The sequence below is a fragment of the Fukomys damarensis genome, unplaced genomic scaffold (genome assembly GCF_012274545.1).
Source record: "Fukomys damarensis isolate Sample0158 unplaced genomic scaffold, DMR_v1.0_HiC HiC_scaffold_19, whole genome shotgun sequence".
Classification (NCBI taxonomy): Eukaryota; Metazoa; Chordata; class Mammalia; order Rodentia; family Bathyergidae; genus Fukomys; species Fukomys damarensis.
The window spans coordinates 68,674,931-68,690,626 of NW_022900931.1; the positions used below are offsets into that span (position 1 = coordinate 68,674,931).

Consider the following 15,696-nt stretch of genomic DNA (forward strand, 5'->3'; position numbering starts at 1 on the left):
ACCTGATGCCCACAAAGCAGCTGCACTGATACTCCCTGGTGTGACTTGCTGGAAAGGGTGCTATCCTTCCTAAAACCACCCCTTCAGCCAGGACATCGCCCACCCTGGCTTTCCTCACCACTCTTCAGCCATTGCTGTTTATCTGAGTGCCTCCTGCCCCTGTGTTTCCCATAACCTGGATGCTCTTCTGTGCTCACCAGACATATCCTGAAGTCTACTAGGCTGTGCATATCCTGGTCCCCTCGCTGCCTTCTCCCTGATGCCCCTGTGCCCCTACCACATCAGAACACATTACTGTCTGTGTGGGATGCTCCAGCCTCTTGACTCTCTCAAAGCCCAGCATTCTGTTACTATGTCTGTGTCCCCGTAGTGGCTCACACACTAATATCCTCATCACCGGCTGGATCAATGTCCATCTTGGTCTGGTCAGCTCTAGGAGTTAAGGACACTGTCTAGTATGCCAATACTTAATCCTTAGCAGGGACCAATCTGCCAGAATCTGTAACACTCATAAAACGTTTCTCAATGGAATAAACAAACTGGAGGGCACATTCCAAGACATTAATGATGATTGCTCATGATAGTGAGATTCTGGATGCTATTTTTCAGGCTCATACCTAACTGTAAAGTCCAGGGAAAAACAGAGCTAAAGCTGTAGCTGCAGATTCCCTGAGCTTGTTCACCTTCAAGGCGTTCTTTCAGCGGAACGAATGTACATGGACCCTCAAGTTTGACTGGCCTGACATACAAACAACTTGGGCTAATTAGGTTAATGGAAGATTCATCTGGCTCTTGTGATCTATAGCACGTACCCAAGTAAACATCCAGATCTCAGCTGTATCGACTAAGTTATAACTAGCCCCCAGGAAATGATAGAGTTCACAAGTCAAGGGTCCACTATACAATGATACCGAGTAGCTGCAGTACTCTGGGGGCTGGGGACACACTGAGAACAGAACAAGGTGTTCACCATTCAGCAGGGGAGGTAAATAAGCACAGTGCGTAACAGATCTAATGGCAGTTGAAGCTTTGGACAGGTGGAGCGCGCGCATGCGCATGTGTGTGCACGTGTGTGTGTGTGTGTGTGTGTGTGTGTGTGTGTGTGTGTGTTGTATACATGCACACTGCTCAAAGGCAGCTGCAGCTTGTCAATGCAGGCCAGGGAGGCCTCATTGCCAAAGTGATGACCTAGAGGTCCAGATGGAGTCCACAGGCATTGGAGAAAAAGATTTCCAGAGGCAAAGCCATCAAAGAAGCCAGGACATAGGAAAAGGCCTGGATCATTTGAGGAACAGCTGGCTGTCATTGTGACAGAGAAAAGCAACCAAAGAGAAGACAGAGACAGAATCAGGGAGGCGACAAAGAGCCATTAATTACATCCTTGCCATGTGAAAACATGATGTAGACAATACTTGTAACCTGTGCAACGGTCAGAATATCTGCTGCCTCTTCCCAGGGGAGGATGTCACATACCTGCCCCAGTAACTTCAGACATGACCTGCTTCTGCAATGAAAGGTGGATGGAAACGTGTGCTCTATCAGGCAAAGACCTGCCATCAAGAAGGAATACAGTGAGAATGCTTTGTCTAGAGAGCTACACAGCATGACTAATGCTCAGAAAATCCATAGTGGTATTCAAACCTCTTAAACCAGCTAAGACCCAATCTAACATTCTGCCCCTCCTCTGGCCCAATGCAAGAAATACTTGATGGGAAGATCTAGAGTCGGAACAGTTGAGAAGACACTGGGGTAACAAATAGGTTGGTGAGAAGATCTGGGACAAGATGGTTTAACAGAGAAGGTGAAGGGCATCAAGCACGAGGCCAAGTATGCAGATGAACCAGAAAACAGGTCTGTACAGGGCTCTTTTGAGATGCTGCTGCTCATTTCTTCCTTTCCCCTCTTCTTGCTTTCCCATCTAGGGACAGTCATGGTTAAGGCATCTAAGGGGTACACAGGAAGAGGAATGGACCTGACACTGAGAAGGCTCATGGGCATTTCTTTCTCCCTTCAGTCACCACTGCCAGGAACAGTCCACATCAAAGCACTAAAAGGCAACAGTCAGACTGACACAACCTCAAGGACATCCTGTCTGGAGACAGCAGCTCAGAACAAATCTAAGAGTTAGATCTCTTACCCAATCTTAGAAAATCTAAGGGAAAGACTGTGTCTGCAGAAAGAAACAGACATCTATATGCACGAATGAAACAATCTTTACCAAGGCCACCCTTATGCCTTCGTGGCTCATGATGGTTCTGTCAAGAAAGGGCAAGAATAGAGAGATGCTTGCCTTGGCTTTTCTTTTTTGTGTGTGCTAAGGACTGAACCTGGGGCCTTTGTGCTAAGCTATATTCCCAGACCTTTTAAAATTTTTATACAGGGACTCCAAATGATAGAGTTCTATACAATAAGACAGGCCCTTGCCTTGCCTCCATGTTTTCCCCACAGAATGTTTTATTTTGGAAATATGTTTGTGTTGCTGAACTCCTGCCCAATGTATCAGAATGGTGACTGACCTCTCTGACCTTTCAGGAAGGTTCGTTTAAGCTCCACCCTCTCAGTAATGTTCTGTAACTCTGCCCAAGCATGAACATGCTCACAAAGCATGTTTCAGGAATGTTCTGTAACTCCACCCCCGTGCTTCAGGAATGTTCTGTAACTCCACCCCCCTGCTTCATTAGGCATTCTCACCTATCTTGTAGATCCCTATATAAAGAGGCTATCATTTCTGGTAGAGTGCTCAGACACCTCTGAGCCTGCCCATGTAATGAAGGTTTTTTTCTCTACCTCTTCTACTGACCATCCAATTTTTGAGTCTTCAAATTATGAGCTGTGTTCCAGAGTTCCACACTGATCTGCAAAGCTCAGCTTTGCATCAGAGCTGTGTTCCAGAGCCACCACCTTGAGCTATAAGGCTCAGCTGTGCCTTTCCAGATGTGGCCCTTGGCAGCAACACTAAGCTGCAACACTCGGCCCTGCTTCTGGGCTCTGGCACTTAGCTGTGGCACTGAGCTGCTCTGCTCTGCCACAACACTAAGCTGCTAAATTGCCTGGGCTGGGCTTAAATTTGCAATACTCCCACCTCAGTGTCCCAAATGTATAGGCAGGTACACTGTGCCACGCATTGACTTTTCTTGTTTTTAATTCATAGCCTTAATTAGCTCAGGATGATTTTCACTTTGACACTCCCACCAAAGAGGCAAGGGAATAGAACTTGGGGGTGAGTGGGAGATTCCATTCACAGGATTTGGTAGCTGCATCAACTCTCATGGCTTAATGGCCTTCAGAAGGGCTATTCTACAGCTGTCCCAGGTTTCTCTGAAAACTCTAGTTCCCCATTCTCTAAAACCTACCTTCTCCTCCACAATGACAAAACCTTTTGAGTCCAAGTCCCAAAGAAGGAAATTATTCTGGTGCCCTGGGCTATTTGATCACAGGGACACTTCTGCCTTGACACTTATAAGGTCCTACAGCCTTGATCTAGCCCAGAGATTCAAAGAAGATAGAGAAGATCCAAAGAATCCCCAAAGTCATCTCTTCAGGCTTCACACTTTTACCCATTATCAAGTTATTATAACAATGTATGATGTGTAATAGAGGGAAAAAAGGGACCAGGGGTTTAGCTCAGTGGTGTGACTGCCTGCCTCACAAATGCAAGGTCCCAAGTTCGATTTTCAGTTAAAAAAAAAAAATTGCATGTACTAGAGGAAAAAAAATACACGATTCTACTCCCCTGATGACTGCTTTCTCTATCACCTATTTCTAATCTATACCCATATGTGCACATATCTTTACAGTCTTGTGAAGACTGTAAATCTCCTCCTATGCCTTCTTTTGCCATACTATAAGCATTTTTAACATGGCAACAAAACTTTTGTAATTATGGGTCAGAGTGGCTGGCTGAATGGAGTAAATTAGAAGTCCTCAATGAGGAACATTGGGCTAAGGAAATAAGGTAAACATAACTCATTATTTCAAAGTTTCCACAACTAAAGCAACAGATCTTATTTCTTGAAAGTATCCCTTTCAATCCTAGAGGCAAGTTTTAATCTTAGAAAAGATGATATCACTTCTCTTTCAGAAGCAACTGTTTTGTCCAGTTTCACCTTTCTCCCCTAGGAGAATTTTAACACAGAAATACTCCACAAAGCAAACTCCAGCTCTAATTCTGTGGTTGCCGTGGGGTGAGAGGTATGTGGGGCTGCTCATGAGGATGTCCTTGCTGATACAGGAAAACTGGTTAAAAGCAATCTCTCTTTCTGATTACACTTACAAGATCTGATTCTTTTTTTTTTTTTTTTTTCTCAGTACTGGGTATTGAACTCAGGACCTTGTGCTTGCGAGGCAGGCACAGTGCCACTGGGCTAAATCCCTGGCCCACAAGATCTGATTCTAATAAGCACAGGCTTCCGGACAGCAGGTGGACACTCCCTATTTAAGGCTTCCTCCTACCGATCACTTACTGACTACATTCTTTCTAGCATGCTGAAGATGAAAGACATCTCAATTAAGTGCCTTCTTCACATTCTCATGTTTTATTCCTGTGCATGCATGATCATGTTTGGGAATGGCTTTAATAATCCTTGAAGGGCCGGGGATTTAGCTCAGTGGTTGGGTGGCCTGCCTTGCAAGCGCAAGGACTTGAGTTCAATCCCCAGTACCAAAAAAACAAACAAAAAAAAACAAATCCTTGAAGCTTTTTTTCACATTTATCATCATCCAATGTTTTTGCCAGGAGTTCTCCAATAATGGACTTAACTGGGCTACAGAATGTCTCACAATGACCAATTCTCCAGGTAGCTTAAGGAGCAGGAGTCACATCTGAAGCCACATCACCTTTGTGCAGGTTTTTGACAAAGTTGGAAAACCGTGTGGTCATGAGCATTCTTTATGTTTCCAAAGGCTGCTCTTCAGGGTGTGTTCTCTGATGTCGGACAAGGGATGAACTCCTCCTAAATGACTTCTCACACTGAGGACATTGGTAGGGACCCTCCCTGTTATGCAGTTTCTGATGAACTGCCAGATGAGAGTTCTGCTTGAAGGACTTCCCACATTGCAGACACTGGTATGGAGATTCCTTGGTGTGAATCCTCTGGTGTTTGGTCAGACAGGAGCTGTCCCGGAAAGCTTTGCCACACTGATTACACTCATAGGGCTTCTCACCAGTATGAGTCCTCTGGTGCCGGATGAGGCCAGCAATGTTCCTGAAAAGCTTCTGACACTGGTTACAGCTGTAGGGCTTCTCACCAGTATGAATCCTCTGGTGTCTGATAAGGTACGCACTCTCAATGAATGTCTTCCCACACTCTTTACACTCATAGGGCTTCTCCCCAGAATGAATTTTTTGATGCACAATAAGGTGGGAATTGCGGTTGAAAGATTTCCCACACTCTACACACTCAAAGGGCTTTTCCCCAGTGTGAGTCCTCTCATGCTGGGTAAGGTATGAGCCATCCCGGAAAGCCTTTCCACACCTGCTGCACTCGTAAGGTTTCTCACCTGTGTGAATTCTGAGATGCACGGTAAGGTGAGAGATGTCAGTGAAGGGTTTCCCACACTCATTGCATCTATATGGTTTTTCTCCTGTATGAGTTCTTTGATGCAAAATCAAAGATGAATTTCGGTTAAAGGTTTTTCCACATTCTAGACATTCATAAGGCTTCTCACCTGTGTGAATCCTTTGGTGTTGGGTCAGAGCTGACCCATCACTAAAAGCTTTTCCACATTTACTGCATTTATACGGCTTCTCTCCTGTATGGATCCTTTGATGAACAATTAGGTTGTAGTTCTTAGAAAAAGATTTTCCACACTCATTACAGGTATAAGGTTTCTCTCCAGTGTGAGTTCGGTGATGCAAAACCAGAGAAGAATTGCGTTTGAAGCATTTGCCACATTCAGTACATTTGTATGGTTTCTCAGTGGGGTGACGCCTCCTGTTTTCACTTAGAGAGGAGCTCAGGGAAAAGATGTGCCCAAAGTCATTGCCTTCATATAGTTTCTTTCCTCTTTTCATTATTTTTTGATCACTAATGTGGGTAAAATGGTTGATGGATTTTAAATTTTCAGGGTATTTACAGGATTTGTCTCTCATTTGACTTTTTCCAAGCTGAGAAACTTCCAAGGAGTGCTGGAAGGCTTTTCCACAGTCATCACTGTCACCAGTTCTCTTGCCTGCATAGTTTTTGGAACTGTGTAAGGCTTGGTCACAGTCCAACATTCTGCCATTCACATCATGGAAATCATTTGTTACAGGAAATCTTTGAGATGGTGGACGACCCACACTTGCACTCAAAGGCTTCCCAAAGCCAGGATATTCAGAGACTGCTTCCTGAGACCCTGGTTTCTCCTGAGGTAAAGTAGACTGCCTCAGATGTCTCTTCTGGTTCTCACACTCCCAGCTGTCACCCAGAACTAGCAAACAGCGATCATCCCTCACAAACCCTTCCATTGCCAAGTCACAGGACAGTTCTTCCACTGGAACCTTCTGAGCCACCGTTGTCAGTCTCATGTTCAAAGCTGAGAAGCAAAGAGAAAAGAGGCAGAGTAAGCTTTACAAAGCTGTATGTTAAAGAGGAATGGAAAGGATGATGGGCTAGATGTTGGACTGTGTAATTTTACATTTTAAAATTCACATCCATGAAAGGACACAAAAATAAGAACTTAGAAATAAAGCCAAAACCAAGTTCCAAGAAAGAAATAGCATCTCATTCTCTCCAAGAGCAGGCAGGATCAGCACTGGGAATAAACATCATCAAAAAGACTAGCTTGAGAAATGGGAAGCTGAGGCCAGGTATCATCACTCACACTGGTTACCACCCTGGCCCCTGCACATGTGTCCACAGCATTAGTGAGCATACCAACAATCTATACACATTCCTAACACCCTGACTTCACATGTGCTGAAACAGCACAGAATGAGACGATCTTTAACAGCTCTGTGATCAGAGATCTGCCTTCAGAGATCCTGGAATGACAGCACAGGCTGAACACTTGAAAGTTTAGGACCTGAGTCCTGGATCTATTGGTGACTCCACTAATCTGTTGTGAGAAAAACTGGATCCTATCAGAGACAGTTTCCAGCCTAGAGAATAGACAGCACTCTCTGTAAAAGGATCCCAGTATCTTTATCTTTGTCAATCTTTTTTCACCACCTTGTCCCACTCCTACTTCATAATATTAAGTCAATTGGCTTTCTCTATCTTTGACCTTTGAAAAGTTAAAATGTGTTGCTGGGCGTGGTGGCGCACGCCTGTAATCCCAGCTCTCGGGAGGCTGAGGCAGGAGGATCGCAGTGAGTTCGAGACCAGCCTAGGCTACATAGTGAGTTCCAGGTCAGTCTCAACTACATAGTGAGACCCTGTCTCAAAAGACCAAAAAAAAAAAAAAAAGAAGAAGTTAAAATGTATCCGCCGCTTGCCTCACAAGCACAAGGTCCCAAGTTCGATCCCCAGTACCAAAAAAAATTTATCACAGTAAAAGACATATGACTATTTTACTTTATTCTGTGAGCCTCTGACATTATATTATTTAAAAATATCACCAACCACCAACAACATAGTCTGTCCCTTGTTCCTAGAATTTCATTTATATGAAGAATTATTTGTATTTTTAAGGCAGAGGTTTGATTTCACCCTGCAATAAAGGAATATTTACTTTGATATTGTACCTAGAAGAGCTACCAAATCTCTAATATTCTCTTTATTATTCAACTGATTTGAATGATCAGCTGAATTACTGAAAGATCAGCTGCAGTGTTATTTGTCTAAAACACTGTTTTACTATAAATATACTAATGTATATATTAAGAATAGATATGTATTTTTTCTTTAATTTCCTTTTTCAGTCTGGAGAAATAGCTTGATAATGTTTGCCACCTGTCATCTATACACAATAAAGTGTTTTTCTGTTGGTCAAAAGATAATATACACAGCCCTTAAAAATATTAACTATTATGATTGGTTCTCTTATCTAAATAATTGGGCTTGGCTTGGAGAAACTGCTGGACAAGACTCTCCTCAGTGGATAAAAACAATCAGTTTTTGTCCACTGACAGGACTTGGGAAATTTTCCCAGAGCCTTACAGTGGCACACCCCAACAAACATTATTAAATATGTTATTGTAATATATTTATGTTGGCTATAATCAAAAGGTTGAATTCTTTATGTGCAAAATTAAATTTTCTTATAATATTGAGATACTTTTGGTCTAACTTACAAAATTAAAGAACAAAAATAAAGAAATTTTATTTATTAGTACATGTTACATGCATTTTACAATCATCTTGGGGATTGGGTACATGTACATAATACAACCTGCTTTTTTTATCCTCTGCCCCTCTTTCCCTCTTCTTTCTTTCCCCATTTTCATTCTTATTGATATTATCAATCTTAGCTCATATGTAAAGCATATAATTTTACATTTCACTGAGGTTTTAGGTTCCTGTACAAGGCATATCTTTATTCTACTTATTTCTCCTGCTCCACACCCGCCAACCTTCAAAGGTTCTATATTGTACTTAGTTTCTCATGTTCTCCATTGATAAACTTTTGGTAACATTAATTATTGCTAACCTCATAGTGTACTAAATGTATTTATTTCCCAAGTTCGCAGACCTTCAAACATGCAAAGCTGAAAAACATGGTGGTGACTTTCTAACTAAAGTTGTCATAGTAAGAATTTTTATACTTGCTTTATGATTGTGTTTTTAAAAAATTCCACTGGTAGGACTCAGGAAATGTTATGGTTTCATAGCTTACGGATGCTAAGTGACATTTCCAGACTTTTTAAGCCTTCCATGAGTTCTTTATATAGGTCACAGATCCCTAGATATAAAAATCTTTAGGGCAAACTTTTGGGTGAAAGTCCAACTGTTGTGTACAACTCCTTTTTCCTGCCTTGTCTACTAATAAAAATTAAAATATCTACGTGCTAGGAACAAGGACACCTATTCTTGAGGTAAACAACAGATCTCTGTATGACTGGTGAAGATACATAGAGAAATTGGGACAAAAAGAGACAGGGGCTGTGGGCTTGGGCTGGGTTGCACATGCAAGGTGACCTGAAGATAAAGCAGGCAGTTCACATAAGACCTAAACAGGGGACCTAAACAGACTCCTATATTTTCTTTTTCCCTTTATCTCTCTCCAAAAATACACAAGGACTGATATAGGGCTAACCTCCTATAAATTGCTATATGGGCTTTCATATTTGGGCAGAGCTACAGATCTCTATACTTTGGAAATCAAAGACCAATTTCTAAGAAAGAATGTCCTGATCATATCCCCCACTTAATCCTCCCTCAGGTTCTAAGGTCTCCTAGCCTGGACCCCACCTCTGGAGTTCACAGTTTATCAGTTTCAGCCCAGCGACCTGATGCTGATAAAGACCCAAAGAGGACCAGCTCCACCCGAATTGAGAAGGGTCTAATTAAGTGCTTCTGAACTGATACCACAATAGGAACAGAAGAAAAAGGGTGGACTCACTAAACTCGAGTTATGAAACTAATAGGAGAAACTTGGGAAGGGGTAGAACAAAGCCAATGGGATATGTCACCTGAGGATCCTGTGAGTCTGAAATTTTAAAGAGACAAAAAGGTTCAATAATGAAGGGTGCATTCCTTTTATGCCTGGTTTGGCTGAGCAGTTTAATACCCTACAGCCAGGGAAAAGACTGGAAGTTAATGATAGAAAGGTATCAAAATCCTAGAAAATGTGGTAATCACTATCCAGTCAGGCTAGTAATAAATATAACTAGAACCTCAGAACCTCAAACCATTCCTTTTGATTCCTGTCAGGCTCTGTCCTGTGAGAATTTGATAAGCCAGAGACAACTCTCACAAACTGATAAACACATCTGCCCAGTGTTAGGATGGGGAGGTGCACAGATGCCTCCTTGCCCCACTTGAAATGATGTATGGTGGACCACTCAATACCAGAGTAGACAGCTGATATAAAATGATTAGAAGTAAAATGGTTTTTAAAAGTTGCACTTATATAAAGACTATGTCCCCTCCAACTGTCAGACATTGCAATGTAATCCAATATTCCTAATTATTAATAATCTAGTTTAATTGCATCAGAACCCTGAGGTAGCACAGAGAGTCCATGGTCTAGGGGCAGAAGTTTCAGGGGAGAATCCAACAGGATACCTAACCCACCAGGTCATAGCCAACTCAACCGAAGAGATTCCCCCACCTCAAGTCCAGAAGATATGTTGCAAAATGACCCTCAAAGAATAAAAACAGTAGAAGTTAAAGATGTAAGACAAACTCTAGAGACAGACACTAGCTACAGAGATGCAAGTGCCTGGGTCAAATGGGTAAAATTCTCACGCAAGCCCTTAAGAAGAACAACTGCTAGGGCTGGGGATTTAGCTCAGTGGTGCCGCCGCCTGCCCTGCAAGTGCAAGGTCCTGAGTTCAATCCCCCATACCAAGAAAAAACAAACAAACAAATAAAAGAACCACTGCTATACACATGTTGTCAGTCATCCACAGTCACAAGCTGTTCCCTTTCCCTTCAGCAGAGATGTGAACCTTCAAGGATTGTGCTGCATAATGGCTCTGCGTCAGGACAAAGATGAATAAGGAAACAAGACTTTTAAGAACTTACCATTGGTCTTCTCTGCACTGCAAAGGACCAACCTGAGAGCAAGTCTCCCCTATAGAGAATGTGATTCACTCCTCTTGCCTTAGGCAAGGGGCAGTTTCATAAACCCACAGCAGAGCTCAAGATGTGCACAACTTTGAGTGTCACTGGAGAACCAGACAGTGGCAATTACTCTGTTCTCTGTGTACCCTGGGCTGATGTCTAGTGATTTTGTGGGAAATGGAAACTTCTTGGTAGACACCCTATCTAATTGGACAGAAACTTGTGTTTTAGTCTACCTGGCTATACTATTTACCTTAGGACTCCAAAGGCAGCCCAGAAAGGATCCCAGTCGCAGGAGTAACAGGTCAACACCTGCTTCATTTGACTCAGTTGTCTATAATAATTCAATTGTAGTCCCTCAAAGAGTTCCCAATTAATTCAAGGATTTGAGTCAGGTAGCTGCAGGGTATGTGTCAGCATACTTCTGGTGGTCCACAATTAATAAAAATGTACACTGGCTTAAATATATATATATATATATATACTGTAACAAAGATTCATCAACTATACTGGAGATGCTGGGAAAATAGAATTGCACATTTTGTGATATGCACCAATACGTGATATGATATACTAACACAAAAAGGAGCTATGTCATAATGGGTGGGAAATGTACCTTCATTCCTAATAATATAGCTCCAGATAGAACTATTACAAAGGCCTTAGACAGGTTAACAACCCTGGCCAATAAACTGGTGGAGAATGGTGGGATTGGTAACTATTTGAAAATGTGTGCGCTCAATAAGGTTAACAGGTGTCCTAAATCATAAGCACTACCATGGAAGGGGTTTGTGTCAGTTTAATTCACAGGAGTTCAGACACCCCACAATATTAATTTCCTAAGAAATAACTACTGAAACCAAAATTCAATTTTCTCTAAAACAATACCCAACTAAAAAGTCTATATGCATAGTCCTGTAATCTTACCACATGGGCAGGCTGAGTCAGGAGAATCTCAAGTATGAGGATAGCCTGGGAAACTTAGACATGTAGTGAAAACCTGTCTCAAAATAAATAAAATGTAAAAATAGGCAGGGATTCTGCTTTGTGTGAAAATCCTGGGTTCAACTCCCATGTTATGGCTTATATCTAGATGTCCATCCAAAGCCTCTTGTTGTCACAGGTGGAGCTTTTTCAGAAGTGGCTGAATCTAGAGTACGTGATTGATTCACAGTGCAATGCTAGAATTAAAGGTGCTAGGAATAAGGATGGGTGATTACTAAATCAGTCCACTGATTGGTTTGGCACCACCCCAGTCCCAGTACCCTAGATACAGCATAAAGGACAGAAAGAGGCTTGTCTTGTCTCTTGCTTGCTTTGCTACCTTCTGCCCATCATTAGCTGTTTTTTTCTCGGTAATGCCTATTTGCTGTGCCATGCTGCCTTGGAGCCAGCCAATTATGGACTGAAACCTCTACAAACTGTGAACTAAATAAACATTTCCCCCTTTAACTTTGGGGGTCAGGTATTTTGTCTCAGCAATGACAGACAAGTAACTAAGACACCTAAGTACTAACACAAAAAAAGGACAAAAAAAAATAAGATACGAAAAAGAAAAGCTAAGAAAAATTATGCGGCATCTTTGTGACAACAATTTGAAAAATTATATTCAAGATCTCAAAAGATAACTTTGGGTAAGGGAAAAGTTAGACCTGGTGCAAAGATAAGCAAACTCAATATTGAAACCACAACTACTATCACCAGATTGAATTATAAAAGCAATACCTTCCTGTAAGAAAATTTTACTAGAGTGACAAACAGCTCTTGTAAGTCATACAAAAGAAGGTAGCTCCTGAAATATCTAAGACCACTCCTTAGCAACCAAAAGGAAGAGAAGAGGGGTTCGGAATTCCTCTGAGTAAAGACTCTTCTAAAGTTCCAATAACTAAGCAACCCAGTGGAACAATAGAGAGGTCCAAACATGCTTGGAGGCCTAATTTGGTAGGTGGTAAAGGTGGCCTCATATTACACCACGAGTATTTCTTACTGCCTTTTCAGATTAAAAAAATGCTAAAAATCCTAATTCATACACAATCCCAAACACACATAACTATACAATCCAGATGGACAAAACATCAATATGTAAAAACACAAACAAAGGTACGCATACATACAAAAGCCTTGAGTATGATTAGAATATAGATCTAACCAACACTTTTGAGTTATCACATTAGAGTTTCTTAACACATAAAAGGCACAAAACAGATCTGAAACATCTGACTATATCAAAATGAGTAATATATCACAAATATGAGATTAAGATAAAACAAAAAAATAAACAAGGAATTATTAAAAGTACGACCACCAAGGGCCAGGGATTTAGCTCAGTGGTTCTACTGCCTGCCCTCTAAGCACATGGTACCAAAAAAAAAAAAATAATAATAATAATAATAACACAACCACCAAGATGATTTTACTAATTACAAAGGGGGAAATAGGGAGAGCACTGGCAAACAGCACTGACTACATGAGCAGTCTGCCCACCACCAACTTCACATGACTCCTGATATACTATTTCAGAGGACATGCTTGCATTTGTATACATACTCTCCTGTGATGCAGAACCTGAATTATTTATGAGACCATTAACTAAACACCCAGGGACAATGTACAAAATAACCCACCCACATCTTACATTTTTTATGTTTTTGTGGTACTTGGAATTGAACCCAGGGCTTTGCCCATGCTATGAAAGAGCCCTGCACCACACTGCTTCCCTAGCCCTTTTAAAATTTTATTTTGAGACAGGCTCTCATGAAGTTCATCAGGCTAGGCTTGCACTTGCAATACTCCAACCTCAGCCTCTTTCATTCATTCAATCATTCATTCATTTATTTATTGGTTTTTTGAGGCAGGGTCTCACTATGTAGTTGAGACTGACCTGGAACTCACTATGTAGCCCAGGCTGGTCTCGAACTCACAGCGATCCTCCTGCCTCAGCCTCCCAAGTGCTGGGATTATAGGTGTGTGCCACCATGCCCGGCTGTCCAACCTCAGCCTCTTGAGTAGCTGGGACTGCAGACATGAGCCACCATGCCCAGCAGGTAGTTCTTTTAAAAACATCAGTGTCATAGAAAAAGCAAGAACTGTAAGATTAAAACTTGATGATGAAGCTGGACCTGGAGGTACAGGCCTGTAATCCAGCACTCTGGGGGGCCAAGGCAGGAGGATTTTAGCCATCCTGCTAATTTAGGGACTTACAGAAATCTTGTTTCAAAAATAAGAAAGGCTGAGGATGTGTAAGGTCTAGGTTCCTTCACCAGTGGCAGGGGGAAATGGAGGAAACCAAAAAGACCTAACAACTAGATACACTACATTAGCCTGGATTAAACTGAATATATACTGTATAATATCAGACAAGAGCCTTTTGTCCATAATAAAGTACTGGGATGTGATAACAGCATTATAGTTTGTTCAAGAATGATCTTCTTAGAAAAGCCAAGCAAAAGCATTTCAAGGTAAGTGTCATGTCTGCAATAAAATTTCAGTAATTCAGCCAAAAAAAAAAAAGTAAATATATGCCTATATCACACCAGCCCACAGCACATACTGTATGTGTAAAACACAGAGGTGTGCACATGTTTAAAAGATGGAAAAAGGTAAAACTGATGTAGCAAAAGTGTTAACTTGAGAATCTGAATGCTTTTATAAGCATTCTTTGGATGATTCCTGCAACTTTCTTGGAGAATGAAACTTTTCAAAATAAAAAACTGGGTGGAAAAAGAGGGAAATAAGCAACAACATAGAACAAAGTTGCTTTGAGGGGGGGAACCAAATGGGAGAGCTTAATATTCAAAACATATTTTTATAAGCCTTACCTTCTAACAACCATGTTTTTAACATTGGCCAAGAATAAGCGACCTTTCCAAAGTGACGGTGATTTTTATAAAAGTCTATTCGATGTATCAAATCTCTGCCAATTATATCATGAAGATCCGTGCATTTTCTGTAAGTCAGTTTTGCCTCAAAAATGAATATTTAAAAGCCAGCCAAGCTGGGCGTGGTGGCGCACGCCTATAATCCCAGCACTGGGGACGCTGAGGCAGGAGGATCGCTGTGAGTTCGAGACCAGCCTGGGCTACATAGTGAGTTCCAGGTCAGTCTCAACTACATAGTGACACCCTGTCTCAAAAAACCAATCAATCCATCAATAAATAAATAAATGCCAGCCAAAGTGGTATATGCTTGTAATGCCAGCTACTCTGGAGTCTGCAACAACAAGGATAGCAAACTCTGAGACCAGCCTGACGAACTTCACAAGATCTTGTTTCAAAATAAACTTTAAAAATAAAAAAGGCTGAAAGTGCTGATCAGCTGGTTCCATCGCCCAGTTTCAGAAAAACAAAACAAAAGAAAAAACAATGAAAAAGAAAAAGCAACACTTAACTCAAACTCATGTTAAGCATAAGTAAATGTTTGGGGAGAAAATGTACTGATAACTGCAACTTATTTTGAAATACAGTGAAAAAGAAGGATCAATGCATGGCGAAAAGGATAGAAGAGAAGACAGGACATGGCAGGTTCAGCAGGGATTGTATGTTCTAATATCATTCACTGCACGGGTCTTCCAGCTCTTCTACATGCAGGAAAATTTTTAACATAAAATATTGAGAGCAGGGAGCTCACTAACGAAATAAAGCTGTAAACAAAAAAAGGCCGTGAGAAAGCTGCTAACGAGGAATATAATCATATACTGCAAATATATATATTACTGAAAATGAACAAAAGTGTAATTTTGGATAACCTTTTAAATGAATAATTGTTTTTATTCCCCTGGGATTTGGAGGACTGAATTTATGATTTACTTTTCCCGATTAAGCTTTCAATTGCAGTTAGATTCTAAAGCCTACTTAGTAAATGTTTAAACATGTTTTTGGCTAATAGAAAAGGATACTAAACGTGTAGAAACAGTCAACACGACTGGGAGGCGACATAGGACCGGGCGACAGACACCTGCAGGACTCCGCGGGTAGTCGCGGCGCCGACAGGAGAGGCGGCCGGGCTGGCGCAGAACTGCAGGCGACGCGGACGGCGCCTCACGGGGACC

At 41.5% G+C, this 15,696-nt stretch overlaps 1 protein-coding gene across 1 annotated transcript in view; it reads right to left on the bottom strand.

The window, feature by feature from the left end:
- Window positions 1-4,647: 4,647 nt before the first annotated feature.
- Window positions 4,648-15,696, bottom strand: part of Znf329 (zinc finger protein 329) — an 11,887-nt gene continuing 838 nt past the window's right edge. Inside the window, exon 2 of the mRNA XM_010616667.3 lies at window positions 4,648-6,516. Coding sequence (XP_010614969.1) covers window positions 4,889-6,508 — 1,620 coding nt within the window. The 5' untranslated portion in view covers window positions 6,509-6,516 and the 3' untranslated portion in view covers window positions 4,648-4,888. The remainder of the gene's footprint in view (window positions 6,517-15,696) is intronic.